The sequence below is a fragment of the Erinaceus europaeus genome, chromosome 3 (genome assembly GCF_950295315.1).
Source record: "Erinaceus europaeus chromosome 3, mEriEur2.1, whole genome shotgun sequence".
In the NCBI taxonomy this organism is placed as follows: domain Eukaryota; kingdom Metazoa; phylum Chordata; class Mammalia; order Eulipotyphla; family Erinaceidae; genus Erinaceus; species Erinaceus europaeus.
In genome coordinates, this window is record NC_080164.1 from 42583324 (window position 1) to 42604602 (window position 21279).

At 46.8% G+C, this 21279-nt stretch overlaps 1 protein-coding gene across 5 annotated transcripts in view; it reads right to left on the reverse strand.

Moving 5' to 3' along the window:
• Positions 1-15250, reverse strand: part of TET3 (tet methylcytosine dioxygenase 3) — a 148560-nt gene extending 133310 nt beyond the window's left edge. The window contains exons 1-2 of one of the 5 annotated variants that reach the window (XM_060187055.1): positions 15147-15250; positions 12375-13094 (exon numbers count right to left, since the gene is read on the reverse strand). In XM_060187055.1, the coding sequence (XP_060043038.1) occupies positions 12375-12677 (303 nt within the window). In that variant the 5' untranslated portion in view covers positions 12678-13094; positions 15147-15250. Of the gene's footprint in view, positions 1-12374; positions 13095-13454; positions 13710-13903; positions 14061-14712; positions 14913-15146 lie in introns of those variants that run through there. The other 4 variants (XM_060187053.1, XM_060187056.1, XM_060187052.1 and 1 more) reach the window with 4 other exon arrangements.
• Positions 15251-21279: the final 6029 nt, after the last annotated feature.

Here is a 21279-nt window from a genome sequence, read left to right on the forward strand (position 1 = left end):
TCTATCCTATCCAACAACAATGACAACAATAATAACTACAACAATAAAAAATGGGCAATAAAAGGGAATAAATAAATATTAAAAAAGAAGAAGAAGCTTCCAATTTGCATGGTGCTTCCATGTGGCTTCTGGGTTTCAAACCTGGGTCCTCAAGCACAGTAAACTGCACTCTGCCATCTCCCAACTCCACACCACACACTATTTATTACACCTTCTACTCTTCCTCTCTGCTTCCCACTGCTACTCCAAGTCATTCTATTTTCCCCTTAAGTCTTTTTTTTTTTTTTAACCAGAACACTGCACAGCTCTGACTTGAGGTGCTGGGGAATGAACCTGGGACCTTTGATGCCTCAGGCATGAAAGTCTTTTTACATAACCATTAAGATAACCATTAAGCTCTCCTCCCTCCTCTCCCCTCTTAAGTCTTTGGTGCCTGTTCCTTCAGGAAAAAAAGATACCATTAGCTACATTCATTTCAAATTTCACTGTCATTTCACAAATCTCCCTTAAATAGTTTCAGTTTCTTTAATCTTCATACAAAACATTAAATTTGCAGATCAGGGAGACAGCTCAGCAGGTCAGGCCACCAAACTGTATGCCAGAACTGAACAAAGCTGTCTCCCCTTCCCCCATCTTCTCATCTCCCCTCCCCCCCCCAATAAATCTTGTGTGATTAGAGTGCTTGACTTACAAATATAAGGTTCTGAGTTTGATCTCTAGCATCACGTGTCAGAGTGATGCTCTGGTTCATTTTCATTCTCTATCATAAATAAATAAATATTTTTAAAATAAATACATTTGGGGGGCCAGGTGGTGACACACATTTTAGTGCACAGATTACCATGTGCAAGGACCTGGGTTTAAGCCCCTGCTCCCAGTTTGTAGGGGGAATATTTCACAAGAAGTGAAGCAGATCTGCAAAGTCCTTCTCTCTCCATCTCAATATAACCCTCCCCTTTCAATTTCTCTCTGTGCTATCAAATAAAATAGGAGGAAATATATAGGGAAAAAATGGCCACCAGGAGCAGTGGATGCATAGTACCAGCACTGAACCCCAGCAATAACCCTGCAGTTAAAACAATTAAATTCATCTTTTAAAAAGAACATTAATTTCTCATCTCAGCAATAAACCTATTTTTCTCTCAAAAATCTAGGGTAGATTATGGTCCAACAAACAGCCTGGTAAATCCTAGCCTCACATACTTTACTAAATTTGAGTTTTAATTTTTTAAAATTTATTTATTAATGAGAAAGATAGGAGGAGAGAAAGAACCAGACATCACTCTCGTACATGTGCTGCCAGGGTTTGAACTCAAGACCTTACACTTGGAAGTCCACTGCTTTATCCACTGCAGCACCACCTGGACCACAGAGTTTTATTTAATTTTAACAGCTAATGGCTACTATCTATAATGAACAGCACAGAGTGTGCTTTCAAAATCTGGGGGAATCATAAATGTTCTTAAGACTCTACAGGCAGTGACACACCTTGCAGAATGCAAGTTACAGTACACAATGACCTAAGCTCAACCCCTTCCTCCCCATCTGTCCAGAAGTGGTGAAACAGAGCTTCAGGTATCTCTTTTCCTCACTATATCTCTTTGATCTCTCAATTTCTGTCTTTATCCAAAAATAAAATGTGTTTTAAAAAGAGTCTGCTAAACACAGACTAGGGCAACAGCACAAGACTTTCATGCCGGAGGCTCCAAGGTCCAACAACGACGACATCAATAACAATAACAACTACAATAATAAAGCAATAAGGGCAACAAAAGGAAATAAATATCAAAAAAAAAAAAAAAAAAAAAGCAAATGAAAGGGCCAGGCAGTGCCTCACCCAGTTAGGCATATGTGGTTGAGGGGGAATGCTTCAAGAGTGGTGAAGCAGTGCTACAGGTGTCTCCCTGTCTCTCTCCCTCTCTCTCAATTTCTGTCTCTATCCAATAAATAAATAAATCTATGTAAAAAAATAGTAAATGAGCAAGCCAAGTCCTTTAGACACTGCAAACAGGAAGGTGGAAGGGGTTGAAATGGGTAAAAATGGTTAATTATGGCAGCCCAGGAGGTAGCGCAGTGGATAAAGCATTGGTCTCAAAAGCATGGGGTCTGAAGTTTGATGTACTAGAGATATGCTCTAGTTCTCCCTCCCCTTTTCTTTTGTTCTCTTTTTTTCTTTTTCTTTTTTCTTTTTTTTTTTTTTTGCATCCAGGGTTATCGATGGGGCTCAGTGCCTGCACTATGAATCCACTGCTTTTTTTTTTCTCATTTGTTGACCTTGTTGTTTATCGTTATTGGTGTTGTTGTTATTGCTATTGTTGTTGGATAGGGGAGAGAGAGAATCAAGAGAGATGGGGAAGACAGAGAGGGGGAGAGAAAGATAAGACACCTACAGACCTGTTTCACTACTTGTAAAGTGACCCCCCCTGCAAGTAGGGAGCTGGGGGTTCAAACCAGGATACTTATGCAGGTCCATGAGCTTTACACCATGTGTGTTTAACTCGCTGTGCTACTGCCTGCCCCCCCCCCTTTCTCACAAATACATGAATAAATATTTTTAAAAGAGAGGACTCAATAGTGGTGGTGGATGGAAAGTAGACTTTGGCAGAAATTACACTGTTGTACACATAGATGTCAAAATATAAAGCTGTATTATCTGGAAAATAAAATTTTTAAAAAGTGAGGAGTCAGGTGGTAGTGCAGCAGGTTAAGCACACGTGGCACAAAGCGCAAGGATGGGAATAAGGATCCTGGTTCGAGCCCCCCACTCCCACCTGCAGGGAGTCGCTTCACAGGCTGTGAGGCAGGTCTGCAGGTGTCTGTCTTTCTCTCCCCCTCTGTCTTCCCCTCCTCTCTCCATTTCTCTCTGTCCTATTTTCCTCTCTGTCCAACAACAACGACAACAATAGTAACTACAACAATAAAACAACAAGGGCAACAAAAGGGAATAAATAAATAAATTTTTTTTAATTTATGATTTTATTTATTTGTGAGAAATGATAGGAGAGAAAGAACCAGACATCGCTGGTACATGTGCTGCTGGGGGTTGAACTTGGGGCCTCATGCTTGAGAGCCTAATGCCTTATCCACTGCGCCACCTCCTGACCACAAATAAATATTTTTTTAAAAACTTTTTTTAAGTGAGCACCTGCCAGAAACCATGGGTCTCTCTCTCTCTCTCCTGAGAACATACATAGCACTGCACATTCACACACTGGGCTGAAGTTTTCAGAAAGCTCATAGACTCTATTCCAGTTCAGATTTGAGATTAGGTGTTGGGATAAAATTAAGTCTAGATTTTTCTAGAAAGAGAAGCAGAAACGTACCACAGCACCAAAGCTTCCTTCAGTGCCAAGGAGGCCCAGTGGCCTCTAACCCAGAGCATAGACATGGCAAAGCAACACACTACCCAAGTGAAATATTTCACCAGCCTGGTGAAATTCTTAGAGCAGGCTGGAATGTTCTTCTCTTTCTAGAAGCTAAAGCTTAAGGTGTCTGACCTCAGGAGCGGTATATCCTTCACTCTCAGTTCACACTAACCACCCCCCACAGATACTGTCAGACAGGGCTGACCCTTCAGTTGTGAAAGAACTGTAAATATTAGATAATTCTTTTTCCTAACACAGGTCCACTCTAACTGCTTATAACTTCCATCGACCAGTGAAAATTCTGCACACTCCTCCACACCAAGGAACTGCCTCCCTTCTACTCAACACTTGCCTTAGTCTGCATTCCCTACTCCTTTGCAGCCAGAAATGCCCTGTTTCCTTCAATTGTCCTACATGTGACCACTCTGACAGGACTCCTCAAGATGCCAACACCCCTCTCAGAGTTGCAGCTCTTCCTACCTGCCAGGAAGCCAAGGTTTCTTACTCATACATCTAGTCTTTTCTTCTTAAAAACAAAGGACTCTGGGGAGTTAGGCGGTAGCGCAGTGGGTTAAGTGCAAAGTGCAAGGACCAGCGTAAGGACACCAGTTTGAGCTCTCCATATCTCTCTGTCCTATCCAACAACGACGACGACATCAATAACAATAACAACTACAACGATAAAACAGCAAGGGCAACAAAAGGAATAAATAAATATTTTTTTAAAAAAACAGGGAGTTAGGCGGTAGCACAGCAGGTTAAGTGCACGTGGCACAAAGGGCAAGGCCTGGCTTCAGGATCCTGGTTCGATCAGGATCCTGGTTCTTCAGGATCCTGGTTCGATGGAGAGTCACTTCACAGGCGGTGAAGCAGGTCTGCAGGTGTCTATCTTTCTCTCCCCCTCTCTGTCTTCCCCTCCTCTCTCCACTTCTCTCTGTCCTATCTAACAACGACATCAATAACAACAATAATAACTACAATAACAATAAAAGACGAGAACAACAAAAGGGAAAATAAATAAATAAAAATAAAATTAAAAGAATGCATTATTAAAAAAAAAAAAGAGGAAGAACAAAGGACTCTGAATGTGCCCTAAGCAAATTCCATCAAGTTTGGCTGTGGCAAATTCTTCTAGACTATTTCAACCATTTACCTGTTTTCTGGCATTTCACCCATTTTCTTATCCAACATAATCACTGTATTACTAGCATCACCGCACCTACAGCTCTGACATGCCTATTACCTACATCTTATGTAGAAGGCACACATCTCTTTTGTTCCATAAGGCTTTACACCTTCCCAAAAAACAAAACTTCTGTGGACATGCTCCTCCCCTTCACAACCACCATCAGTTGCTGAGCAGCAAACTTCTGAGAGCCATTTCCTGGCACTCTTCAGAACAAACAGTTCTTAAAGGGCTTATTGATAACTCACTAAACTAGAAGGAAACAGACCCTAGAAGAATAAGAATAACCATGGAGTCTATCTCAAAATCTTATTTTCCTAGCCTAAAAGGTAAAGAAAAGGGCTGAGTTCTAGTCTTGCCTCTGTTGGGACCTGGAGCTCTTTCACCTGTGTTCATTAAGACTTGTTTCGACAGCCCAGGAGGTGGCACAGTGGATAAAGTGCTGGACCCTCAAACATGAGGTCCTGAGTTCAATCCTGCCACTGCATGTGCCAAAGTGATGCTTGATGTTCTGATGTCCTTCTCTCCCTCCCCAAGTGCTTAATTTTTTTTTCAGTCCCCTTAGTCATGCACAATTCCTTCTCTTTGTCACAGAGTGCTACACATCAGCTCCTCAAACTCTCATGGAAACATGAATCACCTAAGGATCTGGCTGAAGTACATATTTTGACTTAGAAGGTCTAAGGTGGGAGTCAGGCAATAGTGTAGCGGGTTAAGCGCAGGTGGCGCAAAGCATAAGGACCTGTGTAAGGATTCCGGTTCGAGCTCCCCACCTACAGGGGGGTCGCTTCACAAGCGGTGAAGCAGGTCTGTAGGTGTCTATCTTTCTCTCCCCCCTCTGTCTTCCCCTCCTCTCTCCATTTCTCTCTGTCCTATACAACAACGACAACAATAATAACTACAACAATAAAACAAGGGGAACAAAAGGGAATAAATAAATATTAAAAAAAAAAGAAAGTCTAAGGTAGGACCCATGATTCATACTCAGGATCTCATGCTTGACAGTGCAACATTTTACTCGCCATACCACCTCCTAGGTCACAATACTTGCCTTTGTAAAGTCACGCAAGCCACCTTTTTAACTTTCTGTCTATAACTGTCAAACACGGACATCACACTTATGCTTTTAGAGTTTCCAAAATCTCTTTTGGGGAAAAAAAAATTGGATCTTCTTGCATCTCTGGTCTCTTGGCTCTTTTTCCATTATCTTAATTCCATAAAGATGTCACCCCATAGGGCTGAGTGGTGGTGCACCTGATTGAGCACAATGTGCAAAGGACCTGGGTTCAAGCCCTCGGGCCCCTACTTGCAGGGGAAAAGCTTTGTGAGTGGTGAAGCAATGCTGCAGATATCTCTCTGTCTCTCTTCCTATTTCCTTCTCCCCTCTCAATATCTGGCTGTCTCTATCAAATAAATAAAGATAATAAATTTGGGGGGGAGTCGGGCAGTAGTGCAGTGGGTTAAGCTCACATGGTGCCAAGTGCAAGAACCAGCCTAAGGATCCCGGTTTGAGCCCCCACTCCCCACCTGCAGGGGAGTCGCTTCACAGGCGGTGAAACAGGTCTGCAGGTATCTATCTTTCTCTCCCCCTCTGTCTTCCCCTCCTCTCTCCATTTCTCTCTGTTCTATCCAACAACAACAATATCAATAACAACAACGATAATAACTACAACAACAATAAAAAAAAACACATGGGCAACAAAAGGGAAAAATAAATAATAAAAAAAGATATTTTTTAAACAAGAAAACTTATTTAAAATATGTATATTTTATATAAACTTATTTAAAATATACATATCATCAGTTGGAATAGACACATAGATTATATATATATATATATATATATATATATCATCCCACAGGCACAACTGAACGCGTTCAATGGGGAGCAAATAACTGAGACTCAGATAGGGCTGGCCCCTCTCTGCACATGCTGTAGTCCTTCCCCAGTACACACCTACTAACATGGCAGGGGCAGCTTTCACTGTCACTAAGTTAAGCTTCCTGTAGTTGTAAACCTACCCCTTTCCTTCTTTTCCTTGCTGGGAACATATAAAAGCCTTTTGTTGTCTTGAGTATTTTCCACCAGCCTCAGCACATTCTGGCCACTAGACTTCCTGACACTCCTCTTAAGGGGTCAGACTCCTGACTTTGCCTTCAGTGATATGCAATGCACCCCCTTCCTACGTAAGAAAGTGTGGTCTCTACCATCTGCAATCACGAGAAAGCAGTCCATGCAGCTACACAAATAGTCCTGTTCTTCCTCAGTCTTGCTGCCTTCCTCCTCAGGGCACCACTCAGGACTTACTGGTCAGCATTTCCTTTTTAAAGAGCAAACCTCTCCCTCCAGCTAACTTCCCTTTTAGAGTCTGTGGCCATGGGTTTAAAAAAAGGGGGGGGGGGTTTGCATTTGTAAAACACTTTTCTAAAGCCTATGATAAAAGCCTCTCCATGTTCAGCCTTCTCTCTGGCTTCATAAACACTAAGATGGGACCCCTTCCTCTAAAGCAGGGATGAGGAAACTTATCAGACAAGGGCCAAATGGATATTTATAACACCATTCAGGGGAAATACAAAAATCATCATTTTAAAAGCTAGCATCTAATGTTGTTATGAAAAAAGCTCCACCAACAGCAACAACATCAAGAACAGCAATAGTAACTGCAACAATAAAACAACATGGGCAACAAAAGGAAAAATAAATAATTATTTAAAAAAATTTTTTTTAAAAATAAAAGTTCCAGGGCTAGAGAGACAGCACAGTGGCTATGCAAAATGACTTCATGCCTGAGGCACCAAACGTCTCAGGTTCAATCCCTAGCACCACCATAAACCAGAACTGAGCAGTGTTGAGCAATGCTCTGATAAAATAAGAAAAGAAAGAAAAGGAAAAAAGAAATAAAAAGCTCTTGGATTTATTGAATTTAGAGCCCTACCTGTGGTTGCTTTGACAGGGCCAGACCAAATGACATATGTATAGCTCACAGCTTGCATGTTCACCAGCCCTGCTCTAAAGAGTACTGTCACCTCTACTTCACCAATCAGCTCCTCCTTTGTTGGTAGGAAGTGATCCAGTCTGAAAGTATCCCATCCCACAGCCTCCATCTTCAGAAAGACAGAACTACCACCAGGAAGGAAGGGCCAATGCCACAGTCCATCAGACGATATACTGACTTCGTTGAGAAAGTCCCAATTCCTATACATCTTTGTCTCAAAAACGGCAGAGATCTGTTTCAGCCACTGAATCCACTTAAACGAGGGTTGAGACAGTGTTCTCACACCATATATCTGTATCTAACCCTCTTAATTTTCACACCTACCTCAGGTTTCCAACAGTATGCATATACTTTTCCAGGCAGGTCTTTTTTTTAAGATTTTATTTATTTATTAATGAGAAAGATAGGAGGAGAGAGAAAGAACCAGACATCGCTCTGACACATGTGCTGCTGGGGATCGAACTAAGGACCTCATGCTTGAGAGTCCAAAGCCTTATCACTGCGCCACCTCCTGGACCACCAGGCAGGTCTTTTTAACCGTTGTTCTACTCTCATTGGGCAGGCTCAGGACATAGACACCTGTAGACCTCCTGAACCACCTGTGAAGCGACTCCCCTGCAGGTGGAGAGCCAGGGGCTCGAACCGGGATCCTTACGCCAGCCCTTGCACTTTGCACCACCTGCGCCTAACTTGCTGTGCTACCGCCCGACCCCCAAAGATTGAGATCGTAAGCTGGTGTCAGAGACTGATACTCATTCTTTTTATCTGAGCAATGTCTTAGAGTCCATTGAAGATGGCTGATGAGAAGAGTTAGGGTTGGTGGGCGTAGACTCTACAGGCTTTAGAAGCCGAAGTAAATATTGTGCTGTTTACTCTAGAGCGGTTTATTTTTATTTTTTCCCTTGTCAGATGGGGTAACCATCTTTGCTGGATCTTTGTGAAGATGAATGGAGATAAAACATGCATAATATATGGCACACAGTAGGTAATGACTGCAAAACATTCCTGGAACATCTCAACAAGACTTTATCTTTAAACATGCAAGTACACATTAGTATCTGAGTTCTAATTTTAAAGACGTAGTATGAATTGTTTATCTCAAGACCTCCTCTGGCTTACTCATAGGAGAATTGTGGGGCCAGGCAAAAGGAGGGAGGGAGGAGTTTGCCAGCCTCTTTGCTGGCAGCGGAGCCTGGGTACTCGAGCAAGGTCCCTAATAGCTATCTCTAGCCTTAAAATGCTCAACTTCAGCGCAAGGACCGACGTAAGGATCTCAGTTTGAGGCCCCGCTCCCCACCTGCAGGTCTGCAGGTGTCTCTCTTTCTCTCCCCCTCTCCATCTTCCCCTCTTCTCTCGATTTCTCGCTGTCCTATCCACCAACGACGACAACATCAATAACAACAACAACTACAACAATAAAACAACAGGGGCAACAAAAGGGAATAAATAAATATATTTTTTAAAAAAAACTCAACTTCACAGTGGCTAGAGCACTAGACTTTCAAGCATGAGGTACTGAGTCTGATCTCCAACACAGCATATGACAGAGTGATGCTCTCTCTCCCTCCAGCCCCCCCATCCTTACCCTCACCCCATCTCTTTAAAGAAAATCTTTTTTCTTTTTTTAACTCCACTAGTTTTCCTGAAAAGGGTTTTACAGCACTGGTACCTCCACTGGATGAAGATCAAGAAGTGAGTGGAAAAGATGGGACATCCAAGGCAATGCTTTCCCTTGCAGGAAGCTACAAAGCCACAGGCACAGAGCTCAAAGGAACAACCCCTATTCCATGCGAGGCTAGCAGAGGTGGAGATAGGAGAGGCATAGGAAGGGTGCCCAGAGGTGGAAACACCAGGCAGCAGGGATGCCAAGGAGATGGACTGGTTCCCTAAAGGCTCCTACAAAGCTCATCTGGCTCCACCGTCAGGATCAGTTTCTACAGCTCTGAGCAAGAAAACAAAGAAAAGTCAGGCACCAGAACTGTGCCCCCTTTTCCTGACCTTCCGAATCCTAGGACAAGTTCCCTTAGCTTTGTGGCTTCTCAGATCTGATAGTTAAGGTCCCAGCAGTCCCCTGGGGGCTGGTAAAAGCTGGGTTGGTTCTCAGGGCTCCTTTGCATAGGCAGTCTCTCGGGTGTGTCAATTCTGCCAGAGATGCACTCATTAAATATAGCGTAGCCTGGACAGTGGTTCCCAGGCTTCCAGCCTGTACAGACCAGTTTTGTATAATAATAATAATAATAATAATAATAGAGGCAGACACTAATTATTTTGTATTTTACCAAGACTTTTAAAAAAAAAGGTTTTCCTTCTTCTATCAACACCTTCATTCCATAAAAGCAGACATGTTTTAAATAACAAGATGTAGAAGACTCTACCTTCACTATACTGCACTGTTCTTTAAGTTGAAGGAAGATAACCTCAAGAAAGAAAAAAAAATCTCACTTCAGGATGGGATAGATAGCATAATGGTTAAGCAAAGAGACTCTCATGCCTGAGGCTCCAAAGTCCCAGATTCAGCCCCTCAAACTACCATAAGCAAGAGCTGAGCAGTACTCCAGTAAAAAAAAAAAAAAAGAAGAAAGGAGTAAAGAAAGAAAAGATAAAATGAAAGAAAGAAAGAAGAAAGAAGAAAAAGAGAAAAAAGCCTATTTATAACCTGGAAGGCTGGATGAAGCATGGAACTTGTAAGCATTAGGTCCCAAGTTGGATCCCCAACCTTGCATGTGCCAGAGTAATACTCTGGTTCTTTCATCTTCTCTCCTAACCATTTAAAAAAAAAAAAAAACCCTCACTTCATTGTCCCCTTCCCCCTTCCCATTGTTTCTCCAGAAAATGGGAGACTTGTTGTGAGCCAGCACTTATCTACACACCATCACGTGGACCCTCTTTCCCTGAACACTGCAGGCCACCAGGTGCATTTCCCCTGACCCTGAGGGCCTAAAGGGGCGGCAAGCCATGCCAAGGTCCACAGGGATGCAGACATCGCTCAACCCAGTCAAGCCAGATCCCCATTATCCTAACCATGACCACCCAGCAGTTCAGACTGGCAGCTCACACACAAGGATGACAGGACCTTGGCCTCTTTCCCAGCCCTCCCCATGCAGGTATGCCTCACTACTGCTGAAAGAGCTCCAACACAGTTCACAGGGACCGACCACTGGTTCCAGAAAGATCCAGCCCACAAAGTTGAGGCCTCCTCCCACCCCCATCCCTTGGGGAAAATAGGGGGAGAAAATAAAGAAATTAAGCTTTATAAAGTAGACTGGGCAGTTCCCCAATTCATAAGTTTCATGCATTCCTTTCAGAAATGACCCATCCTGGCCCAGCAGGATGCCCACTCCCAACACTAGAAGGATGAAGGGGCTGGACACTATCTCCCAGCCTAAGGTACAGAGCTGCAAATACGATCCAGATGTCTGCTTTAACCAGAGGCAAGGGAAACAGGGCACCAAGTCTGTGGTCGCTGGACCGGAATATGCAACTTCCATAGGGAGAGGACAAGAGAAGGTGAGAAGGGACAGAACCCAGCAACACCCACTTCCCTTGCCCACAATATTTGGATTGTTCTCTCCAGCCAAGGGACCACAGCCCCACCATGATCTCTGCACAGCTCTGCACTAGTGGTCTAGGAAATCCCAAGCATAAGCCACCACCAGCCCATGGAAGCCACAGGTGCCTTCAGAAGCACAGCCCGTGCTCCCAGCTCAGCTGGAAAGGGCTTTAAAGGCCATCAAGTACAACCCCTCCATTTCCCCAAGGAGACAGGAGACAGGCCTAGAGAGGGGGCCCGAGTTGTCTGAGTCTGTAGACAAATCAGTGGCAAAGCCGGGGACTCCCACAGACAGCGCAGGCCTCGGTCTCTGTCCAGCGCCAGTCCCGCTGCCTGGAGTGACCTTAGCCGCTACATTGCTCCTCCCATGCTGCTCAACTTCGCTTGTTCCTACTCCTGCCAACTCTGCTGTCGCGGCTGCCACCAACCTCATGCCGGCAGCCCGTCACCAAACTGGAAAGGAATGATGGCCAATGCAGGGTCACCACCTCGCAGCCGTGCCACCCCCCCCCCATTTCTCCCCTCCTCCCCAGTTCTTCTCCCAACTCCTCCTTCCACTGTCTACTCATCCTTCTCCAAATGGCACAAGTACTCTTCCCTGGGGTTCACAGTGTCTCAAAAGCACATCATTCATTCATAAAAGAGCACTTATAACACACCAAGGAACTGAGTCAAGTCCTGAGAACATAGAGACAAAAAATTGCCTTTGACTGCGAAAGTACTCAGCCTAGTATCGGATCCAAGTCACCAATTTTTCATTATCTCCCAAATCATTTCAGCTGGCTCTGCTGCAGTCTTTCTTTGGAAAACAATGGTGCCCAAGAAAAGCTTTAGGCAAAGAAGCATCCCACTCCATCAAGGCAGCCTAAAGCTACCCTGTCACTCCAAATCAATCAATTCCATCGCTTTTCTGACACCACTATCCCCCTTCCATGCCACCCATGCATGGGGGGTGTGACCTTGAAGTACAGCATAACATACATCGGAGGGCCCAAGAAGGACAAGAGAGCTAAAGCTAGACATCACTCTGCTGTGTCAAACACAGACATAAGAGATGACAGTGCAGCACAGAGTCCTCTGTGCTCACAGTTACTTCTACAAATTCTCGGTCCAGCAGAGGCACTCAAGTCAACTTCCAACAGCTATACTAATTCGTGGTCCCCCTTAAAGTTGGACTCAGAGGGTCAGAATGGGAGAATGGTTTCACTATCTTAAGACTCCAGTGAATAAAGAACCCTCAATGAAGGGGCAAGGTAACCAAGCAAGGACCAGCTTACCTCCTTGAGAAGCCCCACTTTTTTCTTGAGCACCTCACACTTGCGCAGTTTGCAGATCTGGTGTGTTCTTCGGTTGGTACAGCTGGTGCAAGCCCCACAGTTCTCTAGTCGGCGGCAGGGCTCACAACTACCGCACCGTTTCCGTTTCTTGCGCCCATCTCCACCCCCTCGGAGTTGGGGTTCACTTCCAGTCACTGGGAGCCCAGTTCCCTGGAAGCCCCCTACCAGCACCTGGCCCTGAGGGAATTCATAAAGACCTGGCAGGTCTGGCTGAACTGCCAGGGGCACCTGAAATTGGCTCATGATGCTGGCAGGGTTGAGGGCATAGGTGCAGGGGCTGAGCCACACTCCAGCTGTCTGCCTGCCTAGCAAGGCCACCAACAAGTCCTTCTAACACAATCACTAGTCTACCAGGGTGAAAGCAAGGAGCCTCAGTCTCCGATATGGGCGCTTCTTCTCAACCCCTCTTCACCTCCTCTGCAGCAATCTGACAGGGCTCAGTGGGTCACTCTCCCACCTGCAGGGGCCCAGGATGTGGAGGAGAACAACCGAAGTCCCCAGGGAAAGGATCATCTTGGCTGGGTGGGTTCTTCACCCTCACCCACCCTGGACCCAGGCATGAGGTGAGCAGAAAGGTACAGTGTGGTGGGAGCAGGGCAGAGTGAGGGGTTCCTGGTTACTTCTCCTCTGGGGTCAGGATGACTGTGAAGGCAGTGCTGCCTGAAAAAGAGACAGAAAGGGGAAGCACATCACTGGAGGTTCTGGGACAACTTTCACATGTCACCTCTTCCTCCCTCTGGGAAAAGAGGAAATTGGGGGTGGTGGTGAAGGCGTTAGCTCAGAGGCGCATATGGGGCTCCAGCTCCCTATCTAGGGCCTGGAGTGCAGTGGGGTGCAGAGGAGGTCTGGATAACAAATTTATAAGAGGTGAGGTTTCTAGAAAGTTGTCCCCTGCCCCACCCCCACGGGCTTGGGAAGAGTTTCACCAGAATTCATTCTCTCTCTCTCTCTCACTCTCTCTCTCACACACACAACCTCTCTCTCTCTCTCTCTCTCTCACTGGAGGTCGCCTGGTCCTACCCAAGGGAGCAGAGCTTTCAATGCAAAGTTTGCTGAAAGCTTCACTCGGCGGGGCTCCCGGGCGGCCCTGGCACGGAAGTGGCCCGGAGTGGGTGCGCGCCCGGGGCAGTCCGCGCCGGCCGGCCAGATGGGGGAGGGCGGCCCGCTCCGCCGAGGGGGCGCGGGGAGGGGGCGCGCTCCAGCCGCGGGCCGGGCCGCGCGCGCGCCGCCGCTCAGCCTCCTTTGTTCTGGGGCCTCGGCCGCTAGGCTCCCGCTGCCCGCAGCCCCTGCCCCGCCCCGCCACCCCCGCCACACCGTGCGCCGCAGCACCCCCGCCCCGTCCCCCGCAACAAAGTAGCGGCCCCCCGGGTCAGCCCCCAGACCCTCCCCTCCCCTCCCCGCCGGGCCGCCCCCACCTCCCCGCCGCCCCTCCCCCACCCCGGAGCCGGAAAGGCACCGACTGCACCGACCTGCCCGCCGCCTCCGGGGCGGAGCGCACAAAGGGGCAAAGTTTCCCGGCCCGCGCCGCCGCCACCACCACCGTCGCGGCCGCCGCCGCCGCCGCCTGGAGCGCGCGCCCCCCGGAGCGCCGGGCCCCGCCGAGCTCAGCGCGCAGAGCCCCCCGCCCGGGCCGAGGAGGGGACGGCGCAGGAGGAAGGAAGAGGCAGCGGCGGCCGCGGCGGCAGCAGCAGCAGCAATGAAGGCGTCCGCGGGACTCCCCGCCCCCCGCGCGCCGCGGCACGTGCTCGCCCGGGGACTCCCCCGCCCGGGAGGGCGCGCACGTGCGGCCCCGCCGAGCCCCGCCGCCCCGCCGCCGCCCCCTCCGCCCCCTCCGCCGGGCCCGGGGCCGCGCGAGGGGGGGAGTTCCCGCCGAGAGGGAGGGGGCGGCGCGGGCGGCCCGGGGAGGCCCCGCGAGGGGGTGAGGGCAGGGCCCGACCGCCCAGCCTTTGCACCTGCAGGGCGCTTCCTCCCCGGCCGGCCGCCGGCCTTCGACCCCGCCGGCCCCCTCGGGTGGCGCCCCAGCCCTTCGGCGCTTCTGCAGCCCGGGCGAGCCGAGCGGGCCACGCGGGGTGGGGCGCGCGGTGCTCCCGGCCCAGGCCCTCGCCGAGCCGACCTCGGTGTCCCCCACTTCCTGCCACTCCCTGCGGTTCTGAGAGGGCTGGGACGGGCCCCCGCGTCCCCAGCAGCCCCGAGCTGCGGTCCCGGCCGGCCTCCCTCTGCAGGCTGTCGCTCGCTCATTCGGAGACAGGACAATGAGGGACATCGCGCGTTTGCGTACCGAGTCAGCCTGGTGGGCAAAGAGGGAGCACCTGGGGCTAGGGGCCTCGGGCCGGTGGCGGGGCACCCCAGCTCGGGTCACGGTCCAACGCCCTGCCCAAGCGGACCCCAGGGCCCTGCCATCGCCAGTCTCCCCCGCGCCGCGCTCGACTCTTTTTCCGTCGAAAACAAAGACTAATCCTATCCCCCCCGCCCTGTCTCCCAAAGGAGGGGGAACGGGCGCCTCTGTGAGGGTAACCGGGGAGGGCAGCGTGCAGGAGCGGCTTCCGCAACCTCCCAGTGAGCTGTGCCACCACCGAGCCCTAAAACCTGGCGCTGACACTGAAAAGTGACCGCTGGGCTATTTTCCAGGTTCGGGGCACAGCACAAGATGATTTTCAAGTTGCCAAACTGCCCATTCTCACTGCTGCTTTTTTTTTTTTTTTCCTCTCTCACCTGTTGTGCAGGCCAAGTTGAAATTCCAGGTTAGGTTAATTCAACTCCACCTATCTGGCCTGACTGCCAGCTTGATGGTGTCCGCAGCCACCTTGCATCTACCTGGGTTGCTAGGGAGAAGGGTGGGTCTCTAACACACACACATATGCACACACAAGGACAAGTCCTGGCAGAAACAGCCACGGGGCAGACTGGCCCGACCAGTTTGGGCGGTGCTCAGGGAGCCAGGTACCTGGCAGGTGTCCCCGCCAGGCTGAAGCTAACAACTCAGCCAGAACAGGGAAAAGAGCATTGGGCTGTCCGTTTAGGAGAAGGAAAAGAAGGAGGAGGAGGAGGAGAGAAAAAGGAAAAAAAAAAAAAACAGAAAGGAAGGAAGAAAGAAAGAAAGAAAGAAAGAAACTGATCTCAAGTAGCTGTCCCGAAAGCCCTAGTCTATAGAAGCCAGGTTCTGTCTGGAATGTCCCTCCCCATAGGCCACATTTTGACAGCCAGTGGCTAGGCTGTCATCTGTGGGGCAGGTAGTGAACATGGTTGCAATAACCTACTTCTACCAGGCTTTTCGAGAAGACTAGAGAGTTTCTTCAGGGAAGTAAGTCTGTAACTGAGAAGAGAAACCAGCAGGGTAGTTTTTAAATCAAATGTAAGAGCAGGTTGTGGACTTGTTTTCAATGTAATAGGTCTTCAACGTTTTAAATTTTCTTTTATTTTAATTTTTATTTATAAAAAGGAAACATTGACAAAACCATAGGATAAGAGGGATACAGCTCCACACAATTCCCACCACCAGAAATCCGCATCTCATCCCCTCCCCTGATAGCTTTCCTATTCTTTAACCCTCTGGGAGTATGGACCTAGGATCATTATGGGATGCAGAAGGTTGAAGGTCTGGCTTCTGTAATTGCTTCCCCATAGGACATGGCCATTGACAGGTTGATCCATACTCCCAACCTGTCTCTCCCTTTCCTTAGTGGGGTGGGGCTCTCGGGAAGCGGGGCTCCAGGACACGTTGGTGGAGTTGTCTGCCCAGGGAAGTCTGTTTGGCATCATGCTACCATCTGGAGCCTGGTGGCTGAAAAGAGAGTTTAACATATAAAGCCAAACAAGTTGTTAACTAATCATGAACCTAAAGGCTGGGATAGTACAGATGAAGATTTGGGGGGGGGGTCCTCTGTTTTGTAGATAGCTAGTAAGCATCTTTTAGTTATATTCCAAAGGGCCTGTGACTATACTAGTTGTTTTTTTTTTCTTTTCCCTGAGCCTGAAATTTGATATGCAAGTGGATCTAAGTTATTGTCTGGGGAGATGGTTTCATGGCAGGAAAAAGGACAAGAAAGCTGGATCAGGGAATAGAGTAGCTCCCAAATATGGGAAAGGTATATAAATATTGTTGACTGTAAGCCCCATTTATTTTATCTGATCTGGGACCCATATTCAGCTTGAAAGGCTATGTGACCTCTGCATCCCTGTAGATCTGAGCTCACATTCTGTGGTCATGAGTAGGAACGTTCCAAGCTGCCCCGGTTTCAGTACCCATCTTCCTCGGGTGGAGTCTATGCTTCAGAGGATGGAACATTCTCTACCGTTGTTGATCCAAGTTGAGGGCAAGGTACTATGGGGGGGTCCACAAAGGTGTCTTTTGTGTTGTTCCTGATAGAGATGACTGGTAATATTAGAGAGAGGGATTTATTCAAGGTCTAAGCCCATCATGTCTGGGGATCTCAGGACTCCCCGAATAAGGCCCAAGCTAATGGGTGGCCATTCCTGAGGCACCAAGATTCAGTCCTTCATACCACTATAAACCAGAGCTAAGCAGTGCTCTATTCTCTCTTTTTCTCTCTGTACCTTTCTTTTGTTAAAATAAAACAAATATGTGTTCTGGGAGGTGGCGCAGTGATAAGGCTTTGGACTCTCAAGCATGAGGTCCTGAGTTCACTCCCTGGCAGCACATGTGCCAGAGTGATGTCTGGTTCTTTCTCTCTCCTCCAATCTTTCTCATAAATAAATAAAATCTTTTAAAAAAATAAAAATAAAACAAATAAAATAATGTTTAAAAAAAAAAAAAGAGTCATCGTTAAAGTATGCCAGTCTCTTGCCTTTATTCAGCTTTTGCAGCCCTTGCTTTGATAAAGTTAGCTTTGGAGTGAGTAAGGGAAGTGTAATAGGAAGTAGGTGAGGAGAGTATCTCAGTCTAATTAGATACTATTTCATTATGAACTTTATACTGACTCACCGCAGACTGTTGTGTACTTTTGCTTTCAGGTATATATTTTGCCCTAATTTATGGATACATGTGGGCTTATGCTCTGTTTCATGGGACCTGGTCTATATCTAGGTTTTGGGACTGTGTTAGGAAGTGAACCACCTGAAATGGAATTAGAGAATCCTATGAAAGGAAAGGTCTCACCAGAGTAATGAGGCTGAGGGTTGACATTCCACGCCTGACGTCTCTTGACACAGTCTGAAGTGAAGCATGTTGAGGTGGTACTCGTTGCATTGATTAGGTTGGGATTGGTGGATGCAATATCATTTGGTATGAATTGAGAGAAGCATGCAGGAAAGTGAGCCCCACCCTAGAGGTTCTAGGACTGGGGGAAATAAAGGTTTTATAAAGGAAGTGGGAGGTTCCTGCTGTTATAGGGCTTAAGAAGGCAATAGATAGTTATTGCTATAATCACATTATTTGGCAATTGGGTTAACTTTGAAATATCCCTTTGTTAGGATTTACTGTATCATACACAACATCAGCATAATTTATGTCCTTTGACATTATTTGTATATAGCTGTGCCACCGGTTGCTTCTGTTCTCCCTGGTCTAAGCTTTTAAGAGAGTCAACATATCAAAGACTCAGCCTATGGATTGTGCACTAAAAAGTTTGAGATATTCAATCAAATTTTCCCCTCTCATATTAATTAAATAGTGATTTCCATGACTACAGATTAATAGGAGTGTACATAAACACTATTCCCACCGCCAAAAGACTGTCCCATCCCAACCACCCCACCCCACTCTGGTGAAGCTGAACTTCTGCTCTAGCTCTCAACCCAGAGATTTTTACTTTGGTGCCCTACTCCAAATTCAGTCAAAACCTGTTTTGAGTTTACCTTTCTGTTCTTTTTTCTCAATTTCTGTTTATGAGTAGGGTCATCCCATACTCGTCTTTGTCTTTCTAACTTAGCCCATTTAACATAATTCCTTCTAGTTCCATCCAAGATGGGTCAGAGAAGGTGGGTTCATTATTCTTAATAGCTACGCAGTATTCCATTGTGTATATATATACAACAGCTTTCTCAGCCACTCATCTGTTGTTGGGCACCAGGTTTTAGCTATTATGAATTGTGCTGCTATGAACACAGGTATACACATATCTATTTGGTTGGGCATTATGGAGTCCTTGGGGTATATCCCTAGGAGAGGAATTACTGGTCATATGGAAGGTCCATGTCTAGCCTTGTGAGAGTTCTCCAGACTGCTCTCCACAGAGATTGGACCAATTTACATTCCCACCAGCAGTGCAGAAGGGTTCCTCTGTCCCCACAGCCTCTCCAGCATTTGTTGCTGCTGTCTTTTTTGATGTCTGCCATTCTCACAGGGGTGAGGTAGCATCTCAATATTGTCTTTATTTGCATTTCTCTGACAGTCAGTGACGGAGCAATTTTTCATGTGTTTGTTAGCCTTTTGGATCTCTTCTGTAGTGAATGTTCTGTTCATATCCTCTGCCCATTTTTGGATGGGGTCATTTGTTTTTTTGTTGCTAAGTTTGCTGGGTTTTTTTTGTATATTTTGGTGATTAGTCTCTTGTCTGATGTATGGCATGGGAAGATCTTCTCCCATTCTGTGAGGGGTCTCTTTATTTGTGTGATGGTTTTTGTGGCTGTGCAGAAGCTTTTCAATTTGATGTAGTCCCATTGATTTGTTTTTGCTTTAGTCTTCCTTGCAATTGGGTTTGTATCATCAAAGATGTCCTTGAGGTTGAGGTGGGGAAGTGTTCCACCAATGTTTTCCTCTAAGTATTTGATAGTTTCTGGTCTAACATCCAGATCCTTGATCCATTTGGAGTTGACTTTTGTTTCTGGTGAGATAAAGTGGTTCAGTTTCATTCTTCTGCATGTTTCAACCCAGTTTTCCCAGCGCCGTTTATTGAAGAAAGTCTCCTTCCTCCATTTAATACTTTGGGCCCCCTTATCAAAGATTAGATGTACACAAGTGTGGGGGTTTAGTTCTGGATTTTCAATTCTGTCCCACTGGTCTGTGTGCCTATTTTTGTTCCAGTACCAGGCTGTTTTGATGATGATGGCCTTAATGTTTAATTTTTTTTCCATTTATTTTCCCTTTTGTTGTCCTTGTTTTTTATTGTTGTTGTAGTTATTATTGTTGTTACCGATGTCTTCGTTGTTGGATAGGACAGAGAGAAATGGAGAGAGGAGGGGAAAACAAGAGAGGGGGAGAGAAAGACACCTGCAGACCTGCTTCACTGCCTGTGAAGTGACTTCCTTGCAGGTGGGTAGCCAGGCTGGAACGGAGATCCTTAAGCCCGGCATGCCACTTGCACTTAACCCGCTGCGATACCACAGGACTCACACATTTTAAATTTTAAATAGGGGGGCTGGGTGGTAGTGCAGCGGGTTAAGGGCACATGTGGCATGCCAGCTTAAGGAGCCCCGTTCGAGCCTTGGGCTCCCCACTTGCAGGAAGGTTGTTTCACAAGCAGTGAAGCAGGTCTGCTGGTGTCTATCTTTCTCTCCCCGTCTTCCCCTCCTCTCTTGATTTCTTTCTGTCCTACCCAACACAATGATAGCACTAACAACAAGGGCAACAAAAATGGAGAAAATGGCCTCCAGGAGCAGTGGATTTGTAGTGCAGCCACCGAGCCCCAGCAATAACCCTGGAGGAAAAAAAAATTTTTTTTTAAATAAAAGTATGTATATTGCAGGGGCTGGGCGGTAGCGCAGTGGGTTAAGCAAGTGCACATTCCACAAGGGCAACAAAAATGGAAAAAATGGCGTCCAGGAGCAAAGGATTCGTAGTGCAGGGACTGAGCCCCAGTGATAACCCTGGAGGCAAAAAAAAAAAAGTATGTATATTGAAAGAAACGTGGCAATTACAGAGACTCAGAAGAGAAACATCACCCAAATACAACCACATTTGACCATTTGCTTATATTTCCTTCTAGCCTTTTCTGCTAGATGTTTCCCTTTTTAAAATAACACGGTTGTACTCACCCTGATTATGCAATTTGCTGTCCTCTTTTCACTTAATTTAAGACATGCATTTCCCTATTTTGTTATATAGTCCCCAGATTGACAGTGTGACAGGGTTCCAGATCTGGTTCTACCACTTGATAGCATACTGACCTTGGACAAGGTAATCATCACCTCCAAGAGAATCCCAATAAGCACTGGGCTAGATAAGTGGCAAGAGTTGTTATTGTTTAATCAATAAAACAACCTCATGGGATGGATGCCACCATTAAGCCCACTTTACAGATAAGGAAATGGAGATTAAATAACTTGCCCAAGGTCACTCAGGTAGTAAGCTGTAGATTTAGAATTTGAAGCCATCTCTCCTTCTTTATCGTTTTAGTGAATTGCACCTGCAAGTTACTGTGCCAATTTACTCTGTATCAGAGATATATTAGAGGGTCATTTCACAGAATCCTCTGGCTTAGGGAACTAGAAAGATGTTGATACCAGTCAGAGAGACAGTATAAGAGGAAAGATGCTTGGAAACATCCATCTGTGTGGAGCTGAGAGGGTGAGGTCTGGGCTGAAAACACAAATATGAGCCCCATAGGTGAACAGATGGTAAGTGAGGCCTCAGGTGTGGAGCTCATCTGGAATGGACATGGAGAATGAAAGGCAAAGGCAGCCAAGACAGAGCCCCAGGGAACAGTAGCTAGTGAGGGACAGCAGCTGACAAGGGATCAGCAAAAGAGACAGAGGAAGACTTCCCAGAAAAGTAGCAGGAAAACCAGTAAAAAAAAAAAAAAAAAAAAGTAGCCTGAGATCAGCCTGTCAAGTCTTTCCCAGCAAGTCTCCTCCTGGAACCCTGCACTTGGGCAGTTTTGTAGCCTGGGAAAACCCTTCCCACTTCATCTCCCTGCCCCTCCCCATAATTGCTGCTTCTACCTGTCAA